General features: G+C 37.6%; 6 protein-coding genes and 3 non-coding genes across 10 annotated transcripts in view; 6 read left to right on the top strand and 3 right to left on the bottom strand.

Moving 5' to 3' along the window:
• The first annotated feature begins 2,820 nt into the window (after positions 1 to 2,820).
• On the top strand, positions 2,821 to 2,892 carry TRNAD-GUC. The gene has a single exon. It is a non-coding gene; the product is annotated as a tRNA-Asp (tRNA).
• Positions 2,893 to 3,223: 331 nt separating this feature from the next.
• Positions 3,224 to 3,294, bottom strand: TRNAG-GCC. The gene has a single exon. It is a non-coding gene; the product is annotated as a tRNA-Gly (tRNA).
• A 291-nt stretch (positions 3,295 to 3,585) lies between these two features.
• Positions 3,586 to 6,107, top strand: LOC104805632 (mitochondrial substrate carrier family protein B-like). Of its 2 annotated transcripts, none has more exons than XM_010530267.2 (8): positions 3,586 to 3,895; positions 3,940 to 4,128; positions 4,495 to 4,671; positions 4,770 to 4,919; positions 5,086 to 5,187; positions 5,291 to 5,361; positions 5,483 to 5,550; positions 5,648 to 6,107. In XM_010530267.2, the coding sequence occupies exons 1-8, from the start codon at positions 3,770 to 3,772 to the stop codon at positions 5,884 to 5,886; spliced, it is 1,122 nt and encodes a 373-aa protein (XP_010528569.1). In that variant the 5' UTR covers positions 3,586 to 3,769; the 3' UTR covers positions 5,887 to 6,107. The 2 variants fall into 2 exon arrangements, with proteins under 2 accessions (XP_010528569.1, XP_010528578.1); XM_010530276.2 differs by having other exon boundaries at positions 3,586 to 3,926; positions 3,971 to 4,128.
• Positions 6,108 to 6,205: 98 nt separating this feature from the next.
• On the bottom strand, positions 6,206 to 8,012 carry LOC104805624 (protein MIZU-KUSSEI 1). The gene is given in 3 exon segments (XM_010530255.2): positions 6,206 to 6,571; positions 7,593 to 7,924; positions 7,926 to 8,012. Coding segments are annotated over 3 exon segments (714 nt in total). The 3' UTR covers positions 6,206 to 6,276.
• A 522-nt stretch (positions 8,013 to 8,534) lies between these two features.
• On the top strand, positions 8,535 to 8,608 carry TRNAV-CAC. The gene has a single exon. It is a non-coding gene; the product is annotated as a tRNA-Val (tRNA).
• A 315-nt stretch (positions 8,609 to 8,923) lies between these two features.
• LOC104805616 (uracil phosphoribosyltransferase) lies at positions 8,924 to 11,394 on the top strand. Its single transcript, XM_010530242.1, has 12 exons — positions 8,924 to 9,091; positions 9,249 to 9,365; positions 9,492 to 9,570; positions 9,700 to 9,758; positions 9,877 to 9,954; positions 10,067 to 10,148; positions 10,237 to 10,285; positions 10,373 to 10,434; positions 10,644 to 10,711; positions 10,803 to 10,858; positions 10,961 to 11,008; positions 11,134 to 11,394. The coding sequence occupies exons 1-12, from the start codon at positions 8,981 to 8,983 to the stop codon at positions 11,183 to 11,185; spliced, it is 861 nt and encodes a 286-aa protein (XP_010528544.1). The 5' UTR covers positions 8,924 to 8,980; the 3' UTR covers positions 11,186 to 11,394.
• Positions 11,395 to 11,937: 543 nt separating this feature from the next.
• LOC104805608 (aldo-keto reductase family 4 member C9-like) lies at positions 11,938 to 14,529 on the bottom strand. Its single transcript, XM_010530234.2, has 7 exons — positions 14,335 to 14,529; positions 13,954 to 14,004; positions 13,290 to 13,366; positions 13,088 to 13,175; positions 12,645 to 12,920; positions 12,294 to 12,545; positions 11,938 to 12,184 (listed from the first exon to the last, which is right to left on the bottom strand). The coding sequence occupies exons 1-7, from the start codon at positions 14,452 to 14,454 to the stop codon at positions 12,098 to 12,100; spliced, it is 951 nt and encodes a 316-aa protein (XP_010528536.1). The 5' UTR covers positions 14,455 to 14,529; the 3' UTR covers positions 11,938 to 12,097.
• A 4,338-nt stretch (positions 14,530 to 18,867) lies between these two features.
• LOC104805599 (transcriptional regulator TAC1) lies at positions 18,868 to 19,453 on the top strand. Its single transcript, XM_010530222.1, has one exon. It carries the CDS (start codon positions 18,868 to 18,870, stop codon positions 19,363 to 19,365), a length of 498 nt encoding a protein of 165 aa, XP_010528524.1. The 3' UTR covers positions 19,366 to 19,453.
• A 1,964-nt stretch (positions 19,454 to 21,417) lies between these two features.
• Positions 21,418 to 21,659, top strand: part of LOC104824478 — a 2,959-nt gene continuing 2,717 nt past the window's right edge. The window contains exon 1 of the mRNA XM_019201545.1: positions 21,418 to 21,597. Within this exon, the coding sequence (XP_019057090.1) occupies positions 21,418 to 21,597 (180 nt within the window). The remainder of the gene's footprint in view (positions 21,598 to 21,659) is intronic.

Here is a 21,659-nt window from a genome sequence, read left to right as displayed (position 1 = left end):
AATTTGGTATTCGAAATACCATTATGGCCTAAACCGGTATCGCCTATTGCAATACATTGTGATAGTGCTGCGACATTGGCTAAGGTATATAGCCATGTTTACAATGGAAAGTCTAGACATATCGGGTTAAGACATATCTATGTGAATGGTCTTATTAAAGACGGGGCTATAATGGTGGATTTTGTGCGGACCAAACAAAATTTGGCGGATGCTTTCACAAAAAGCTTGCCAAGGGACGTGGTCCACAAAATGTCACAAGGGATAGGACTTGAGCCGGTTTCATGAATTGCAAGTAAAGGAATCTCAACTCAACGTCTAGTACAACGCTAGATCTTGAGTTCAATGAGTTAAATCCTTTACTATGTGATTGTAGATGCTTCACGACAACACATCCCGAGGCAAGCATCTAGATTATGCAATGTAAAGAGGATGTTTTACTTAATGAGTCCTTTGACAAAGTGCTTAGTTGCAGGGCACGATATCAGAAAGAATTCACCTATACAAGCATGAAGTGAGGCCGCTTCAAAATGTTGGTGGCTCAACATCCATGTGCTTGTGAATGGATATGGACACATGGCCATTATAGTGTCAAGCATTGCAGAAAAACTTGTATCGACTTTGTGTGTGTTTTGTACTCAGTAGCTCAACTAGGATTACTAGGTTCAATCGTTTCGACACCTATGTAATTCGAGTTTATTGTTGTACGTTACACTAAGTGGAAGTTCAATCGAAAGATACTTTCATTTATGCACAAAGTTGTGAGGATGACGGATTGTCGCTTAGTTTCCATAGATAATCTACTCTAAAATGGTGGAGGATTGTTAGTTATTTTAGAGTAGATTGGTGGACTTTAAAATCTCTCAAAGGATTCTTGTTTCACGTGTATTACAAGTGTGGTGGAGGAGTAAAATACTTGTAAAAGATGTGTCGTGAATTGATTAAGTGTTAAGGATTAGTCGGAAGATATTGAAGGTGGCTCGTTTGGCTCGTTTTTTCCGATAAAACAAAACTGGAAAAAATGAGCGACCGCTCAAAAAATGAGCGACCGCTCAAAAAATGAGCGACCGCTCGGAAAATGAGCGGGTAGCTCATTTTCTCTGATGAACAAAACTGGGAAAATGAGCGACCGCTGGGAAAATGAGCGACCGCTCGGAAAATGAGCGACCGAAAATGAGCGACCGGTCAGGAAAATGAGCGGGTAGCTCATTTTCTCTGATGAACAAAACTGGAAAATGAGCGACCGCTCGAAAAATGAGCGACCCGCCTGATTTTTCTGAGTTGTTCAAATGAACGAAAAATCGTGTCTGTTCGGAAAAAACTTCCCTATCCTTGCACCTTTTGACTTTTGGAGTGTTAAAAACATTCCTAGACGTCTGAACACAGTAGTATGAAATCTAATTGATTTTTGAGAGATTTGTGAGCCTTGTTGGTGAAGAAACTTGCTACTTCTTCTCCATCTTTTACTGTTCATCTTCTTTCTCGAGTTTTTCTGTTTCGGGCAACGTTTGAGGAGCAGATCAATCGTTGCTGGTCTTCTTTGTATCTCTAAACGTATTCTCGGGTTTCTCCTTTGCTCGGTGGGGAGGGAATAACGTTTTAGGAAAGTGTTCTACACGCCTAGAAGATCATATCCGGTTCTTTCGTTTTTATTTCGATTTCATTGTTTTTATTGTTCTTTCTGGCTGTATCCAGACCCACATTAATCTAACACACATTTCATTTAAAAAGTTCATTTCGTTTCGTTTAACATGAATTTTTTTTCCTTAAATACGATATTTCAATATCATATCATACGATTTTATTAATTTTTGCTTAGAGATAGCAACCCCTGTTTTGGTATTAGTGGAATAAATACTTATACATGTAATATTACAAAAAAAAAAAGTGTGATAGCTGCGGTCGATTGGCCAATAAGCAGATAAGAAGAAGCATAATATACATATATATATATATAATTAATTGGTAAGCTTTATTAATTGTGATGAGTCATGAAACTGATAAACAGTGACAGGGTTGAACAATGGCAACATTTTAATTAAGCGTGTTATTAAAATCATTATTACATCATTCGACATGTCTCCTTGATTAACGGTCGACATGCGCAGTGGGTGTGGGTTTGTTTTTGTTTTTGTTTTTTAATTACTATTTTATTTCATTTTGTGGCTTACATATTGACAAATACGAGTTAAGATCGGTTGATATAAATCCAATAATATATAATATTTTTTCAAATTAAATTTATATACCAAATTAATAGAAATATATAATAATGGGAAATAAAAATAATAAAAAATAGAATAGATTCGATTTTTTAGAAATATTATTTTTTTATGATAAAAGATATATGATCGAATCCATTTCAATAAAATTAAAAAAAAAACCAAATTTAATACAAAGATTGAATATCATTTTTTTAAAACTTAAAATTCTGATTAAAAAATAATCTAAATGAATTCAACTCGACATCCTATAATAGTTAAAAGAAAAGGGGGGGGGGGGATATACTAATTTTCGTTAGCGCATTGGATCCGTGTATATATATATCAAGTTATCAACTTTATATACCAAAAATGGAATAATTTACTTTGCCGGTCTATAAAATAAAACTAGAGCCGTATATATACCAATTGGGGCTATAATTAATACTCCTTAGAGTTAATTACAATTGATTGAGGTTGATTTACGTGATTTGCATTAGGTCCATATTCAACATAACGAGGCCATAAACCACATCATGACATCTATAATTACATGCTTAATCTTTGTTGTTAATCATATTTGAGGCTTATAATCCAATATATTTATAACAAAAACAACAAAGTCGTTGTAGTATAGTGGTGAGTATTCCCGCCTGTCACGCGGGTGACCCGGGTTCGATCCCCGGCAACGGCGTTAGAGATTTTACTATTTTGCCCCTGCCTCGTGCTCCTCCATTGTTATATATATAAAATTGCATTCCACTATATTTTATTGACTGTGCGAAAACAAAATTTGTGACGAAAGATTCGAACTTTATCCTTTAAACTGGAATTACGTTTTGCCCCTGCCTAGTAGTGTCTTTTATTTTTTGTTTATTGCCTAAACTCTATCACCACTTGTTTTTTTATATAAAATTAGTTAACCAATACGAATTTACGTAATATCCCCAAAAAAAAGAATTTACGTAATTAGACGAGGAGATGTGGCCTTTATTGGCCATGAAAGGCCCAAATTCAAAAATGAATGCACCAGCCGGGAATCGAACCCGGGTCTGTACCGTGGCAGGGTACTATTCTACCACTAGACCACTGGTGCCTTGTGATTTATTGTTTAATATTTATATTTATCTCTGCAACTAATAAATTAGTCAACCTAATTAATTTATTAGAAGTTCCTATTTTTTTTAAATAGTTTTAACGTTTTCCTTGTATTTTAATAGTTAAAACGACTGCATACCTTGTACTCAATGGTTAGGCTTTTCAAGTTTTAAACCATGCATTCCTTGATATTACACACGGTGTCGTTTTCCTAGATTTGTATAGATTTGTCGGGACGAAACTAATAGTAGGGATCCCAGTATATTCCACGTATTCAGTTTATTTTTATTTACCAAATTACCTCCCCAGCCAGGTTTTAGGGTTTCTCAAGGGTTTTCCTTTTCCTTGACGATTTCTACGATCTCAGCCGTATCCCTCTCTGCTAATTCGCTTTATTCTTCTTTAAATTGATGTTAAATTGTATCCAGCATTCTCGGACTGGCTGAGATTCAACTCAAAATCTCAGAGATTAGATGACTATGGAGGCTAGAGTCGGTGCGGTGGTTGATGGAGGACAGAGGGCTCTTAATTCCGCTACCACCGCCGTCGCCGCCACCGCCACCTCCGCCGCCTCGAATGGCTGCGCCGTGGACGCCGGTGCCAGGAAGCTATTGCAGCAACAACCGCAGGGGCAGCCGCAAAGGCCAGGAAGCTATTGCAGCAACAACCGCAGGTGCAGCCGCAAAGCCTCCGCCACGGTAGTAATAAACAGTCGCTGAATCAGCAGCAGGCCCACATCGGCACCTTTGAGCATCTCCTTGCCGGCGGTATTGCCGGCGCCTTTAGCAAGACCTGCACCGCTCCTCTCGCCCGCCTCACCATCTTGTTTCAGGTTTGGTTTTGAGATCGAGTTTCGATTTCTATTGCCTTCAATCTCGTGATTCTTCAGGATTTAGTATTGTGCTGTGTGAAATTTTTCTGCTTGGTTTTCGAGCAAGCGTATATACCTTATATACGATATTGGGTTTCGATTCCGTATTTGAATTAAGGGTTTTGAAAGGGTTTTAGGGTCGGGTAAGTCTTGCAACGGTGAATGTTAATGCCAATGGGCCGACCTTTTTCGCTGCAGGAGCTATGTTTTGATCCTTATCCTAAGTTCATGACTTGATGACCTTAGCTGCGTTAGGAACTTAGGATATTGCCTGAATAGTACAGTGCAAATTATTTTTGTCTTGATAGTTCTGTTTTCCGTTGTTAGTTGCAAGGTATGCAGTCGGAAACTGCAGTGTTAAGCAAACCGAGCATATGGTGTGAAGCATCTCGTATCATCAACGAGGAAGGGTTTAGAGCCTTTTGGAAAGGAAACCTTGTTACTGTAGCTCACCGGCTTCCATATTCTGCCGTGAACTTCTACACGTATGAAAAGTACAAGACTGTAAGTTTCTTACGAGCTTCCGAAGAGTTACTCTCGTGCAGCAGTCTATAATTTGGTCTGACCTTGCTTCTTTTCTCTTTTACTGTTTCAACGGGCAGTGGTTGCACTCGATACCGGCCTTGGGGACTTATAAAGGAAATGCCTCCTTAGATCTTTTTGTTCACTTCATCGGTGGTGGGTTGGCCGGAATAACGGCTGCCTCGGCTACTTACCCTCTGGATCTGGTGAGGACACGCCTTGCTGCACAGGTAATACTACTCTTATCATCCTTGTTTCAGTTTCCTCCATTTCTTTACCTTCTCTGAAATTGGTTTTTTGATGTTATGGTGGTGTCAAAAACTTTATCTTGTTTTCTCTGTCTTCTTATAAGTTATAACCCAAGTTTTTTTTAAATGTTTTTATCCTTTTTTCCAGAGGAATTCAATTTATTACCGAGGTATCGGGCATGCTTTCCATACCATTTGCTCAGAAGAGGGATTTTTGGGTCTGTATAAAGGACTTGGTGCTACATTATTGGTATGTTTGTAGTATGCTTCCCCCCTTTCTTTTTCGTTAGACAAACCATGTTGATCACTTGATTGCTAACGGTTTTTCGTTTCTTTTTTTTTTGTTGATACAGGGTGTTGGACCAAGCCTCGCAATCAGTTTCTCTGCATACGAGTCTCTGAAATCATTTTGGCTGTCTCAAAGGTAAAGGCATCTCAGTATGGAGTAATTAAGTACGCCTGTAAATCAAATTACTATCATAGTTATACGATTCTAACGGTCAAATCCTGATGCCTCGCGGTAAATTTCCATTCATCTCCTTAAGGCCTAAGGATTCACAAATCATGGTCAGTCTTGGTTGCGGCAGTCTCTCTGGAATCGCTTCGTCAACTGGTCGGTCCGTTAGCTGTGTGTGTGTATATATATATATATATCAATGTACATCTGTTTTCTTGTACGCATAAAATCACAATTCTTTACGATGATGTAGCGACATTCCCACTGGATCTCGTGAGAAGAAGGATGCAGTTGGAAGGGGCTGGTGGACGAGCCCGAGTGTATAACACAGGACTCTTTGGAACATTCAAACACATATTCCACACCGAAGGCCTTCGAGGGGTTTACAGAGGGATCTTGCCCGAATACTACAAAGTGGTTCCTGGCGTAGGCATTGCCTTCATGACATACGAGACATTAAAGACGCTGTTATCGTCCATCCCTCATTCATAAAACCAGCCGGACGACCCATTTATACTTGGATGAATTTTTTTTGGTGAAAAGCCTTGCTTACTTAGATAGGTAGAGGAAGAAGAAGGAATAGTCTTTTCCCTTTCAGTGTATAGGTTTTAGATTCATTTACATTGGGGCTTCTCCATTGAGCATTTTCTTCACGAGATCATAGCTTTTTTGTCTTTAAGCTTCAAAATCAATGAATTGAATTTCCAGTTTCATGCTTTTCTCATACAAACAAAAACACGGGGTTTTTCTTGGAACCCAACAAGTTCTTGATCAGGAACCCAACTCTCCTCCTTACTGTAAACCCTAAAAACCGCTACCCCGGACAAGAAACTAGAAACCCAACAGGAATCTATGAAAAGCTTTCATAAGTTACCAGAGGCATCAACTTGACGTGCGGAGCAAGAAAATGCTGAGTTCTTGTGCCGAGTTAACATCCGGGTTTATCAGATGAAACGACTCCGAGTCAGAGTTACCCACGACGTGCTCGTAATTCGCCCTCATGTACATCACTTCATCCGGGTCGGGTTCTGACCCGGACCCAGATGGCAACACACCCGCCCCGATCGTCGTTGACTGCAACTTCTTCAGCATCATATTCGTCTCTTCGTTTGCGCCCCTTCTCACCGCGAACCCTAGTTTCCTCCCGTTGCAGTACATCTTCCAAACGGGTACCGACAGGGGCGGATGTAAGTATATAGGAGTGGGGGCACAGGACCCCACTCAAAAAAATAAAAAATCATTCATATATTTAAAAGTTTGAAGAGATTTACACTAGTGCCCCCGTTAGGTTTTTATGTGGGCCCCCTCTTATGAGTTTTTTTATTTTTTATTATATTTTTATAAAGATTTAGGTTATTTGTTTGTTAGTCACCGCCGTTTCGTATTCTTTATTTTTTGTTTTTTTTTTTAAAATTAAACCTTTTTCTAATACAAAATTATTATGAAAGGTTTTCTAATACAAATTTATTTTGAAAAAAACACAATCATCTTCATTGTTTCTCTTTGTTTTCATCTATTTTCTTATTTTCCCTCTCTTTCTCAGTTCTCTAAAAAAAATTCCCAAATCTAATATTTAACCATATAAAAAAATAAAGAACAACCAAATTAAAGGTATGGATGTGTTATAATTTTTTTTGAAATAATTTTTATTTTGTATTTGTTCATCGATTTCTATGTTTTGATCATATTTATAAATTTATTGTTACAAATATTTATTCAATCATATTTTTGATTTGACAGAGAAACCAATGGATAAATTTCTCAAAAGAAATTTTGCATCGATATCTCAAGATAGGGGTAAAACTCCAATCGGCAATATATCAAATTCTTAGGTTAGGCCCTCAATACCTGAGCAAATTGATTTACATGATTTGCCTTCGGATCCGGCTGATAGAAAAAAATATTAGAGTATCATCCTAATCAAAGAGATGAGATACGACGCAAATATTTGATTAGGGGACCTTGTCAACCACGTGGTCATGACTTTCCAAAGAAGATGATAGGGAATAAATTAAGACGATTTAATCCAGTATGGTTTGACCAATACGGTGATTGGCTAGAGTACAGTATAAAGAAAGATGGAGCATTTTGTTTGTGCTGTTACTTGTTTAGAGAACAAGTTGAGAATATATATATATATATATATAATAATGTGCCCCCGGTATAAGTTTTTTCTGGATCCGCCACTGGGTACCGATCTCAGCGGGCACGACGATAATTCGGGTCGGGTCGGGCATTCGAGGGCGACCCGGACGAGACCCGAACCCATCTCGTGGACGAGCTGGTTCGTCGCGATGGAGAGCTCGAGGAGGAGGAGAGGCTTCTTGGAGAGACGGTCGTGTTGGACGCAGAACCAGACGTGGCCTTTTCTCCTCCCGAATATCGTTCCGATCACCATCGTCTTCGACGGCCGTTGCGGCGCTGCGGCGGCGTCGGAGGATTCGCCGGAGGAGGCGGAGGAGGCGGAGTCATGGTCACCACCGCCGCCGCCGGCGACGATGTCGTCTCGGAGGGAGGTGCTGAGACGTTTTCTTGGTGGCTCCGGCGGCTGCGGCGGAGTTGACCGAAGGTGAGATGCAGGGGAGAAGGAATCGACGGAGGGCGTCGATCTTCGTCATTTTCTTTTTTCTTTTTCTTGAGGAATTTCAAATCTCGGAGAAAGAGGTCAAAATGGCGATTTCCGAGTTGCAGAGATCTCTGAATCTCCAGGACTGCGTCTTTTTATAGAGAAAAAGGCGGGAGGCATGAGAATATCCGTTGGGGCGTTGACCAGTTTTGACTAGTGATGCGTGGATCATTCAGATTTTGCCACGTGGAAGCAGAATCCCTGGACCCTCACCTGGCGAAGATACGCTTAGTTCTACATTTTTGTCATTATGTAGTATTATTATTCCATGGAACAACAAACTGCAAGATAGGGTAAGTGAACATATTTATTCGGCTTGTTTAGCGAGAGGGGAGAACATGACGCCGCAGAGGCAAAAGAGAATTGGTCCTAATGAGGGGACTTTGGGCCTTGGCACAACAAGCAGGTGGGACCATGGGACTTTCGACCTAGCCGGGCTCATGCCGGCTGCAGCCGAGTCCACACCAAACCCATCAAACTACCAATATTAAAATTAAAATTCTGACTTACAAGTGTCTGGGTGGTGTAGCCGGTTATCACGCTAGTCTCACACACTAGAGGTCCCCGGTTCGAACCCGGGCTCAGACATTTTCCTATTTTAGAGAGATTTTTGTTTTTTCGTTTACACGTGGACTCTTCCAATTGGTCCATTTTTTAAAGTTTCAATATTTGGGCCTCAGCGATTACTTAAGTCCGCCTATAAGTAACCCAGAAGCTCATCGCTATTAGACCATTGATGGCCACGTCTTCTATAACACAAAATCTACAAATATCATTATTGTTAATGGGCTTCGAGAAAAGCCCAATGGGCCGAATCTTATACAATATCATTGTGGCTTAGACGGAAAGCCCAATGAGCCGAAACTCGATAGGATAAGACAGATTTGTTCCGTACAATGGGGGGACACTTCCCGTCTCTCTTACCATCTTCGGACATCGGCCAGAGGTTTGGGCGCATGAATGGCGTGCTCTCTTTATAACACTCTCCGATGTTCCTCCGATACGCTGCGTTTTGCTCCCCCAATATGCAGCCGCCAAAACCCTAAACCCTCCTTCTCCTTTCCCAAACAGGTATATTCTTTTTGTATATGTGGGTCTGCGTGCGTTTTATATATATACACACACACATGTATGTATGCATGTAATACGCGCGTGGTTGCTTTTCGAGAGAACCCATTTGGGCATTTGAACTAATTTTGATTTCTGTGATTCCAATTTCGAATTTTAGTTTCTGGGCTCTTCTTCTTCTGCTGCTGCTTCTCATCGGCCACGGATCTCTGTGATATCGAGAATGTCGGCGGCTGCGGATACGGAGGGCACTATAAAGACGGAGAATAGGATGCTTGTAAGAGAACTTTAGTTGGCGATAATGTTGTCTTCTTCACTCGGAATTGTCCGGATCGGGTTCACCTCTTTTTTTTTTTTTTGAAACTTTAAGAAATGATTGGTTGCCGGGTTTTTATTGATTCAGGTTTTTGTTCCTCCCCATCCTTTGATCAAACACTGGGTTTCTGTGCTGAGAAATGAGCAGACTCCTTGTCCCATTTTCAGTGAGTACAAGAAATTTCTTTACTTTGGTAATGGAGATTAGATGATGAATTGATTGCTTATATTGTTTTAGTGTCTTTATGGCTAATTAAGTTAGGTTGAGGCTGTGGTTCTCATTCTAATGATTTTAGGGAATGCAATGGCTGAACTTGGGAGACTATTGATGTATGAAGCATCAAGAGAGTGGCTTGTGAGTATTTTACACACAAAATTTGCATACTATTCCTTGATTCCTTGTTATGGCCCTTTATATTAATCCGCCATATTCCCGGGTTTGCTTCTTGTTTGTGTGGTTTTCCTTTGATCAGCCTACCGTCGTCGGAGAGATTATGTCTCCAATGGGTACTGCTACCGTTGAATTCATCGATCCTAGGGAGCCTGTGGCGGTTAGCCTATCCCGAAATCTTACTGCTTTATATATTATATAACCGGTTTACTACTTTGTCTTGATCGTAGTGTCCTCATAGAATGAGATATTTGATTTTTCTTGTTGTGTAGGTTGTTCCGATTTTAAGAGCGGGTCTTGCTCTTGCAGAACATGCCTCCTCTGTTTTGCCTGCAAATAAAATGTATCATTTAGGTAAAGTATGTGCTATTGGAGAAAGATCATCTCAGCTTAAGTTCTAGATTATGATGATTGCCCTCCTTTTTTGCGCTGTTTTTACCAGGAATGAGTAGAGACGAGGAAACGCTTCAGCCCACGGTGTATCTCAACAAGTGAGACCTTTTCGTCGGCATTATGATGGTTAGTTCTTCACATTGGAGAAATAGTTCCCACTAACATCTTCAATGCATTGTTCGTAGGTTGCCAGATGAATTTTCCAAGAACTCGAGGGTTTTTCTGGTTGACCCAATGCTTGCCACAGGTAAAGGCTGGCTTGTCAAACTTGCCAATGGGGTGATTTATGAACAGAATTAATGTAATCACTCAAAGGGAATCTGGACATGACATGTTCTTACGAAATGTCTCCATCCATTAAGAGGCTTGTAGTTTCAGTGATAGTTTTGTTTCCGAATCAGAATTTGGTTTGATGTAAATCGAAAATTTTCTTCGGGCATCTTTTCCTCGTTTTAGGCGGTACAATAGTTGCGGCCATGGAGCTCTTGAGGGAACGCGGCTTGGGAACTGAGCAGATCAAAGTGGTATCCATCTAGCATTCACATTTCTCCTGGAATCTCAACGGTGAATCATTGGTTAAAAAATCGCAAATTTTCTGTTATGGCCCTTGTACAGATTTCCGCTGTCGCTGCACCTCCTGCCTTGAAGAAGCTTAACGAGAAATTCCCAGGGTAAGTCACAATATCAAAAACTTTTACTCTAGACTATCAAATGTTACAATATATAATAGCAAGCATAGAAACCAATTCTTTTTCGGTGATTTGATCATTCAGGCTTCATGTCTACACGGGAATTATCGATCCCGAAGTTAACGAAAAAGGGTAAGACCTTGTCGTATGCGTTAACAGTGTTGCGAATCATGTCGATATGAAATTTCAAGCTTAAGTTGTTTGGCTTTGGAATTCTGAAGAAAACCCAATACTACTATGATGTTCATTTGCTTTAGGTTCATAGTTCCTGGACTTGGAGACGCCGGGGATCGTAGTTTCGGGACATAAATCTGCCGGAGTTCCGGCCAGTGGTGACTGAATTGGTCGGAGAAAGCGTTCGGTCTGATCAAGACATTCTTGAAACCCTTTAATTCGTTTCTTTTGCATTATTTGTTTTGAAAACGAGGCTTATCAAAGTTCTCAGTGATGTTGGTTTCTTTAAATATTGAACAAGGAAATAGTTTTACGGTTCTTAAAAATAGTATATTTAACGCTAATTCCCATGTGTATGTATGTATGTATATATATGTGTGTGTATATACGAAAATGAAAAGAAAAAAAAATCTATAAACGATGGGTCCGTACGGTTACTATCACGGGTATGGAAGTAGTAACGGTCCGATGAATCCGGGTCAAGTCTCGGGTCCGGGTAAGGGTAGTAGAATGTTTAATATAGCACAAAAACTAGCAATTGGGGTTATTTCCAACTCAGTGTTTGGAGTCCGAATAAATGTCATGACGTTTGTTGGCATGTTGAGGTTCGAAATGTCTGATGATTACGGTTAAGAACTTATCAAACAAAGTTGTGAATCTCAAAAGAAAAAAATGGCCTCTCTCCCCATCTATGGTCAGTCAAAGAACTAATTGTGTGTATTTTTTGGGTACAAAGTCAACTAAGTTGCGTGGCCATGCTCTGTCATGATCGAGATGTGACTGCGAATATGATTACATTTTAATTTCCGAGGAACGTTCTCACGGCATCAAAGCCCGGAGATAAGGGAAGATGAATGAATGTCTTTTATATTATGGGCGTTCCCATGTATTTTGATTGCTAATTTGTTTGAATTCAATCGGGATTTTAATGTAAAAGTTCAACTTCTACAGACTCAATTATTCGTACGTCGATAAACCCCATATTCTTTTTTTTTGTTTTAAATAGAGAGAAAAACGATCAGGACATTGAAGATGGGAAGTTTGGTATCAAATCTCACCGTCCCAAAGCTCTTCGAGGGTCTTGTAAGGGCTGAGTGTCTCATGAATGAAGGACGAACCTCTCAGCAATCTTGCCTGTGAATGATTTAAAAAGACAAACAGCCCAATTCTAGTTGCGACGATATGTGAAAGTAATGAACTGTAATAATGGACAGAGGAAACGATTTTTGTTTAAGAAACTTGCCTGTTCAATCTCAGAGAATTTGGCAAAGAGGTCGTCCGGAATGGACCAGTCGAAAACATCGAAATTCTCTTTGATCCTCTCTTCATGTGTGCTTTTGGGAAGCACACTATGACCCATCTGGAGTCCCCAACGAAGGGCGACTTGTGCGGGTGTCTTCCCGAGCTTTTGAGCAGCAGAGTTCAGAATCGGGTTCTTCAGAACATCATCACCCTTGAGCCATGTCGTCCCTCGAGATCCAAGCGGCGAGTATCCCTTTACAAACGAATTTCAAATATGGAGTAAACTACAGACATTATTGCTATTGTATTGACTTTGAAAAACCTTAAACAGCAAAGACTACTGCTTGCTTACAGAGAGGTGAACCCCTTTGGATTTGCAGAAATCACGTAGCTTTTTCTGTTGCCACGAAGGATGGCATTCCACCTGGTTAACAGCAGGAGGAACACGAGCCACCTCCAAGAGATCCGCAAGTTTCTTCGTGGAGAAGTTGCTTACACCGATAGCCCTTGCCTTTCCAGAATCATAGAGTGCTTCCATTGCTTTCCATGTGCCAGGGATATCAGTAGGTAAGATGTTTTCAGGGCTAAAGCCAACAGAACCTTTCTTCAATCGAACAGGCCAGTGGATCTTCAGAAAGATCATGTGAACAAATTAGCCAGATGAAACGGATGATTCTCCTTACGTAAAAAGGCATAAAGGAGAATATTTTGTGTCCACTCCTCCCAGTTGCATATAGAATCAATGGGCTCATAACAGGATGCAGTGTTCACTGAAGTAAAAAAGGAAATGCTTACGAGATACAGATCGACGTAGTCAAGCTGCAGATCCTGTAGAGTTTTGTTCAATGCCTCGGGCACATCTTGAGGGTCGTGATCAGTACTCCTGTCATAATAAAACGTGTAGGTAATGGTACAAGGTTAGAGATTACAGACTCTGCGGCAACTGAATACGCAGAGTTGTGGTGTGTGGTATCAGGAGCGTAATAATTCAAGATACCGGAGTTTGGATGTGATAAACAGCTCCTCGCGCTTCACTACGCCATCTTCAAACAAACTCTTCAGAACTGATCCAATCTGGCAGAAAGAATGTTTTCAATTGCATTACATACACAGTCAAACAAGACTGAGTGTAGATTACAATGAACACCGAACTGACAACTAAAGGGGTTCATCCGGTATTCACATATTTCGTTGACATGTTGTGGGTCAGATAACAAATATATACACGGTAACAATGCCAGTCATTGCCAATCCTCAAAAGAACACTGTATCTTGGAAACATCAGATGTCATAGCCAAGCAATTGAGCATAAAGAAACATATAATCAGAGGATTCGTGGGTTATATCAGATTGCTTATTCAGTTTTTTTTTTTATAAATCAAATTACACACGCAGGAAAGAAAATTACGAAGTGATCACTTAGCAAATTATCAAAACAAGCAGTATTAGCAAATCCGTTTGATATGAACCAAATAAAGCACATTAAATTGATATAAAGCCAAAACAACTATGTTTCTGATTCCATGGATATTAAGCAGCTCAAACAGATATCAGCGAAACTTGTAGACCTCATGAACCAACAAAATTAACGGTGCAACTTTAAGACATACATGATCCGCAACACAAAGAAATTTAGCTCGATGAAATGAAAACAGTTATACCTCTTTTTCGTTGCCATACATCCGAGCGCAATCTATGTGCCGATAGCCGATCTGTGGAGGAAAAACATTCTCAGAGTGTTACTCTTGAAATGATCTCAATTCTGTAGACAAAACACAAAGAACACAAGAATAGAGCAGCACGTATTTGAATATAAAACCCTAAAAATTCTACGATAATAACCGGCACACCAGGATAAATTATAATTTCCTGGATCGACAAACACTGAACCGAGAATCAACTAATGTTGATCGCGCTTTTTAGGACAAATGCCGTGTAACCGTCTCGGACACCGAAAATCGTCATCAGATTGGATAACCTAACCCAAAACCTTTAGTGATCGGAAACTGAAAAGGGGCATGAGACATGAATCAGAAACGAACCTTCACAGCAGCTGCGACGGCGTTGCCAACAACGCCAGGATCAGCCTGCCATGTCCCGAGACCGACCGACGGGATCTTCGCTCCGGTGTTAAGATCGAAAAATCCGATTTGCTTCGCCATTATCGTAGCTTCAGGATAGATCTCGTCAAGACGAACAGTTGTGAAAACAAACGGTATTTATACCGAGACAACGGAGCGTCCGTATCTTCGAGTGCCCGACACTAAAGGACGAAAACGACGCCAGGCGGGGAGATTCTGGAGAAATCCTATTTTCATTTCCACGTGATTGCCACGTAGGATATCTACGTGGACGAATCTTAGCCGTTCATTTGGAAACACCAGCGATTCCTGAAAGCGTCCAAAAGGCTTTAGTTGTTAGGCCCACAAATGATAAATTTGGAAACACCAGATTGACTCTGTAGGCTATAAATATTAAGAATATATTAAGAGATAACGTTTATTATATAATATTTTGAAATAATTTGCATGTAGACGAATGAAACGAAGAGGCAAATTAAACTACATACATACATACACACATCCATATGTGTATATATATATATATAGTGGCGGATCTAATAAAGAAATACATAATTTTTTATCAAAAAACAAAAGAAATACATAATTTGAGGCAAATTTATTTTTTATTATGAGCAGATTTAATTTTATAGGGGTATTTCATAATTTTATTCAAAATTTTACAAAGTTCATACAGAAAATAAATAAAAATTAATTGGTTGAATGGGGCATGTGACCCCATATACTTACATATATATAGGTCCCTCACTTATATATATATATATATATATATATATATAAGTGTTTTTGAAAATATGCAATAAATTTATTAGATGGATAATTAATCATATATATATATATATAGATATATACACCCTTGTATCAAAGGCTGTAGCTTCACGTGAATAATAGAAAAAAAAAAGATTAAATAATACAAATTCGTGACTTATGCTTCACAGCTACTTGAGCAAAAATACACAAAAGATCAGTCAGCTAACTCTTATTTAAATAAATCATATAATCCATAAAAATACACCATTAATGTTTTTTAATATAAGCGCATTTTGACCTCCAGTATTGCTGTTATGATTCCGTTATTGGCATCATATTAATTCCTCTAGGGTTTTTAAACCGAAAGAGAGAGAGAGAGAGAAATCTAGGGTTTGATCATCTGCAAGAAATGGAGAAATCCAACTGTAACACGTCGTGGGAAGAGTTGGCCTTCGCGGAGGACTTAAGCCCTCGGTGGCCACATGAACGTTCATATATAGAAGAGAAAGATCAATGCTTAATAATAATAATAATAATAATAATAATAATAATAATAATAATATCCATCAATATTTTTTTTTTATAATATGTGATTTATCAAGGATAGGGATATGGGGTGTGGGGTGGAACACTGTTTGTGCATACCAACTTACCAGTTGAGCCAACCATTATTATTGACAATATCCATCAATACTTATTCTCCTCGTCTTCATCTTTATCTGAAGAATCTTGGCATACTTTGGTTTTCAACCCTAACCCTAATTGCTATCACGAGTCCCAACGTTCTTGTAATTGATCTTGCTACTTGTTCACTGTATTTGAGTTTTTCTTCTTCTTCTTCTAGGTTTAGGGTTTATATCGAAAAGAGGGTTCTTTCTTTCTTTTGTTCTAGAACATCCCAAGAACTCCGAGAAGACTCTCTATCCACCCAAATGAGTGCCATGTTTGATATAATTTTATCATCTATACATCCAAAAGAAATGTATACAGAAGAGTGTAAGAAATGGTTATAGCCATTCGTAATTAAATTTTTTCGAGAAAACCGATATTCAAATTCCGACAGATATATAATATTAGACTAACCATAGATAGATATATACTCTCGTGGTTATAAGTCATCTTAATTGTACGTATTTTTACGTTGTACTCTAAAGATATGTAAATTAAACCCATTATTAATAGGTGCGGTTTTATTTTTTGGTCTGCAATAGGTGCAAGCGCAGTCTATATCACATGGTGAATGGGTCTCGCGCGCCTTCATTTAACTCATATTTTTCAATGGTTAAATAGTTATTTAAATGGCATTATTTTCATACAGATATAAATACAGAGCGGTAGAGAATTTTTCGTTTGTTTCGCGGAATCTGAAATTATTGCAACACAATAAAGTAATTGGGGGAAAAAAAAACATAAAGAATTTCTTGGAAAATTAATTAATGACAAATATCCCGAAAATTCCTATCGAATTTTCCATCGCATTTACTTCAAAGGGGCTGTTCTCATACCGAACTAACTTCACTGAATTAGAGCTCCATTCTCACCGTATACAAAACCAATATTTTGAAAAAGTCTTTTAAAAACATAAATTATATTCATTATATGCATATATATTATAATGAATTTAATTATCCATGGCATTGACAGTTTTACATGGACTCGAATTATGCACTAAATTGAAAAGGGATTGCGCAAACAGTCGTTGTTGTTTGCCAGTTCTTTGGGTCTATTCTATTTGCATATTTGAACAATTAGAGGTCAACATCTATGTCGTCATAGACGCACAATCACACGTTGGAATATATTATATACACGCACATACATATATATACACGTGTACATGCGTAAGTGAAAATTCCTCTTGGGATCCCGACAACGAGAAGAAGCCAAAAAAGGTGTCTTGGTCTGCTTAACCAGTCTGGTTTCTTGCCATTGAAATAAGTTATAAAAAATGGATGCCCATGAATAAGATATTGTATATATAATCCTTATATATATATATGTATATATACGTATACACGACCACATAATTCTTGTTGATATTCTATTCACAAACTACTTTTGATTTCATAATCATTTTACTTTGTACTTGCTTGTCTGGTACTTCATTAATATGCATGACCATATCAATATACGAAATTTTCTTCTAAACGACATCTAAGGAATCAGATGCTGACATTTTACGGCTCTATAAACTTCTTCTTTTTTTAAAAAAAAATAAAATTATATACATTTTGTGAAATACCAAAAGTATATTCACCAAAAAAGAAGAAGAAGAAAGAAACTGGATATGAAAAGCTTCTCAAGCTTCAAATCAATCGAAGGACCTAGGTTAGTAATTTCCGCAAGTCAGAGACCAATCTAGGGGTGGGCGTTTCGGAAAATAGTTCGGGTTCGGGACGAAATGGATCGGTTTGGTTCTTTCGATTTTACAAAAATAGGTACCAATCGGGTTTTTTATTGTATTGTATTCGGTTCGGTTCGGTTTTGGTATCGATTCGATTCCGGGTTTTATTAAAAAAATGATAGATTTCCTTTTAAAATCTTCGGTTTTTCGGGATTTTTAAACTTCGGTTCGGTTCGGTTCCAGAAAAAATCGATTCTCTAAAACTGATACCGTTCGGAAAATAACAGCGGTTTCGGGTCGGAAAAAATACCGTTTTAACGGTTCGGTTCGGTCCGGTTCCGAAGAACCGAACCGAAACGTCCAGCCCTAGACCAATCATACTATACGGATACACATGGCATATATGTAAATATTATATTTTATACTATACATTATTTTTATTACACCCAAACGTGGTGTGCACATATATATATGTTTTATGGTTTTTGCAATTATTAACAAAAAAAACTTGCTCATAGATACGCTAATCCCAGGGTTAAAGCAAGTTTAAAAATGAAGTTAACTGCTTATGGATTATAGTTATAATATTCACCAATAATATTAATTATTTATTCGTTGAGCCGAAGAGACTTATATACACAGAAATATTCAATTATATTTTCCTTGTTTCGAGGGGGTGATCAAGAGATTAATTTTTCGCCATAATTAATTAATTAAACTAATTATAAGTCTTCTTTTTCTTTAACCAATTAAAAGTTAAAACCAAATCTTCAAGTTAACCTAGCGTGGTCATCACTTACATAGTTAGATTTGACTATTTAAACGTAGATATCAAATATTTTAGGTTATTAGAATCTAAATATTTTGGATTGATTATTATTTTGGAACTTGTTTTCGTAGGATTCGGTATTCGAAAAATATAAATTTTACTTTTGGTTTCCTACCAAAACTTTCATTTTTTGCCAATATTTGGATATTCAATCTGGAGAGCATGTTTTAGTTATGGAATTAAAATCCCAATGATTTATTTAATATAGTGATAAAATTTAATTTGATCATTTTAACCGTGTGAAATTTCAAAACCTGAACTAAACCGGAGATATATATATGAATGATCTTGTTACAAATCTCAAATTCAATTTCGAGTTACCCGAAGATTGAATAATTGTAACCGGTCTAACTTAATATTCAAATTCGAGTTTTCTGTCGGCATATTAATATATAGTCGGTCACTAGATTTTTTTTTTTTAATTTAAAAAGCGGAAAGTCAGTCATTGACTTAATTATATTTGATTATTAATTTACAATCATCCTTTTATAACCTCTTTGCTAATTAACTCTTCACATATGCATCTTATCTTTATATTCTTCTGTTCGTTTCGATTTATTCATCGTTACATATGGATAGAAATTATTTAGACCGTCGATCATACTCGTGGTCCGGAAACCCTAGATCGTACATATGTGATTTTTGCGAGAGAGGTTTCTCCAACGCACAAGCTTTAGGTGGGCACATGAACATCCACCGTAAGGACAGGGCAAAACTCCGACAAGCTGTCTTAAACGACGGATCTTCTCTTTCTTCTAGTCTTGAGAACATCGATACCGATCCATTAGCGATGAACAATTTTCCTGTTCCGGATGCAAGTTCCGTAACTTTATCGCAACGATGTGGATCGGAATTCGTAGAACGACCTTTTTTCTTCGATATAATGAACGATACGATCGACGTAACAGAAGAATCGGAAGGGAAGAAAAGTTCCGGGGAAGATGAAGACAAGAAGATGATGATATTTCATGAGGGTTCATCCCAAAGTGCAGAAGTATTAGATCTCGAGCTTCGTCTAGGGTTAGATCCTTACAAGAACTCGACAAGGAGGAGTTATGTGGAAAGGTAATTAATTCCAAACTATATTATACATTTTTTTGCCATTCATTGTACATATATATATATATATATATATTCCCCGTGGATCCTCTTGCTGTTAGCTGAATTATTTATTTTCTAAGGTTTGAATGATGTACTTATTTAGCTTTGTTGTCAAAATTGTTTATATATGTTTTCCCATAACTATATGGATCATCTAACTTTATAAGTAGCATTAGGTCACGTGTGCTATGAGTTTGTACTGTATAGTAATTTTGTTTTTTTATTTCAATCCTCTGATTAGTTTCGATATTAGACATGCTTGTGTTACCAAATTCGGATTTATTATTACATCTTACTCATTTATTTTATTTTTTTCATATCAAAATATTGCATATATAATACATTTTAATTCAAAATGCGCTCTTTGAAGTTTCGGACAATACAAAAATTATCTGAAGATAAAGCAAAGATAAGACATACAGATAACCTTAGCAATGAAAATGCATACATGCACCACAATAGAGGCTGGATACATTTGCTATTACGATAAATATCTTCGTTATTACGATAAAACAAAAAAAATCTAGATTAATTGTGTCATAGACCGTAGAATGGAGATTGATAATTTGATGTATATACGTATATGGAGACGTATATATCATCTAAAACTTTATAGATAGATGATAGATCATGGTCTTCTTCATACATTAACTTACCATTCCTGCCAATCATTTTATATTTACATGAAGCACATTCAGAGAGGAGATGAAAAAAAAAAAAACTTTTCGACCTCGGATATGATTATCTATGGGAAATTCGAAATTCCGGTATCCGAAATATAATGCATAGTGGGTATTATCACATTTAATAAATAATTAAAAAAAAATCGATTAAATATGCACAGTTTTCTTTGCCAAACAACCTTCCCATTCGTCCGGAGACTTCCAACAGAGACAGGCCCAATAACAGAATGGTCCATTAAGTTTTCGGCCCATTAAAACAGGTGAAAAGGACGTACGATTGACTCTCTACAAAAAATCATATTATATATATGAAATTTTAAATTGAGAATATTAAAATGAAAATATACATAAAAGAGTGGGTTTGGACTTTTAAAAATAGTCAACGTCAGCAAAATTCACAGCGAGGATGAAGTGTGCTCTACACATCTAATCCATAATGACAAATTCTAATATGGAGATGATTATTTTACAAATTAAAAATATAACTAATTAATAATGTTGATTTTTGTCAAGAGATGCGATTTGGCATAACAAGAACATGTCGAAGCCGAACATAGACTCAGCACCTTAGGTTTGCTTGGTTGTCTTGTTTCTGTCCCAGAATATGTTACAAGTCCTGTAGTCGCACGCACGATTTAAAAAAGGGAATATATTTTTTTTAACAAAACTAATATCAGGTTTAAATAAACATGAAAAATACGATTAAGAATTAAAATAAATTAATAATGATCAAAAGGTTTGTTGGAAGAAATCATTGCCAGTAAATAAGTGTTCATAATTCATGCGCCTCTTCTGTTTCCAATGAATAATTCGTATGAATTAATTAATTATTAATAGTTTTGCAGTAAGTGTACCTTTGTTTATCTTACAATTGAATAACAAATCTTTTTTTTCCCAGGTGTTTACTAAAGAATTTGAAACGTATATATGTCCAAATGATATTTAATTTCTTATATTTAGGGTTTTTAATTTGTGCCATTTAAATCGTTTTGTAAATTAATTAAATTTTATTTATTTAGCTAAATTAGACGGTTTTTTGGTGAAAAGTTTTTCGTATCTTATTTATTTGTATATTTATTATTCGGAACTTTTAAAACTGGATAGTAATGTATTAATTTGACATTAGTAAATAAGATTTTCAAAACAAAATATTCGGGAAGAAAGATGGAAAATCCGTTGAATCTGAATCATTCCCATTTGGTATATTGCTTCCTGGAAAAAGGGGAAAAAATCAGATTTTCTTCGTTTTCCAATTGCGTAGATACATGTAATCTCGTGATCATCCAATAAAACCTCTAACACACACACACACACAGAGAGAGAGAGAGAGATACAAAATGGCCATCTTCGATCCGTTCAAGATCCGGCATAAACCTCCGGCGACTTTTCCGGCGACTGTTATGAAGCCAGGATACTTTCGCTCCCTCGCCGTCAAGCCCTTCCTCGCCGTGTGCAGTTTCGCTTCCGTCGTCATATGCTTCTACGTCCTCTTATCCGGCGACAGAGGTGGCTGTTCCGTCGACTGACACCGTCTCTCCGGCCACCGTCGCTCCGGACCCGCTTCTCCGGCCGTCCCCGC

The sequence above is a fragment of the Tarenaya hassleriana genome, unplaced genomic scaffold (genome assembly GCF_000463585.1).
Source record: "Tarenaya hassleriana unplaced genomic scaffold, ASM46358v1 Cleome1, whole genome shotgun sequence".
In the NCBI taxonomy this organism is placed as follows: domain Eukaryota; kingdom Viridiplantae; phylum Streptophyta; class Magnoliopsida; order Brassicales; family Cleomaceae; genus Tarenaya; species Tarenaya hassleriana.
This window is presented reverse-complemented; position numbering and strand designations above follow the sequence as displayed.

Coding starts and splice junctions, on each gene's coding strand:
- LOC104805632 (XM_010530267.2), top strand. CDS start 3,770: ATGACTATGGAGGCTAGAGTCGGTGCGGTGGTTGATGGAGGACAGAGG. Junction 5,362..5,482: donor TCATTTTGGCTGTCTCAAAG/GTAAAGGCATCT, acceptor CATCTCCTTAAG/GCCTAAGGATTCACAAATCA. Junction 5,551..5,647: donor TGGAATCGCTTCGTCAACTG/GTCGGTCCGTTA, acceptor ACGATGATGTAG/CGACATTCCCACTGGATCTC.
- LOC104805616 (XM_010530242.1), top strand. CDS start 8,981: ATGGCGTGCTCTCTTTATAACACTCTCCGATGTTCCTCCGATACGCTG. Junction 9,092..9,248: donor CCTTCTCCTTTCCCAAACAG/GTATATTCTTTT, acceptor TTCGAATTTTAG/TTTCTGGGCTCTTCTTCTTC. Junction 11,009..11,133: donor CCCGAAGTTAACGAAAAAGG/GTAAGACCTTGT, acceptor CATTTGCTTTAG/GTTCATAGTTCCTGGACTTG.
- LOC104805608 (XM_010530234.2), bottom strand. CDS start 14,454: ATGGCGAAGCAAATCGGATTTTTCGATCTTAACACCGGAGCGAAGATC. Junction 14,005..14,334: donor CCGTCGCAGCTGCTGTGAAG/GTTCGTTTCTGA, acceptor TTTCCTCCACAG/ATCGGCTATCGGCACATAGA. Junction 13,367..13,953: donor TGTATGGCAACGAAAAAGAG/GTATAACTGTTT, acceptor TCTTTCTGCCAG/ATTGGATCAGTTCTGAAGAG.
- LOC104805599 (XM_010530222.1), top strand. CDS start 18,868: ATGGATAGAAATTATTTAGACCGTCGATCATACTCGTGGTCCGGAAAC.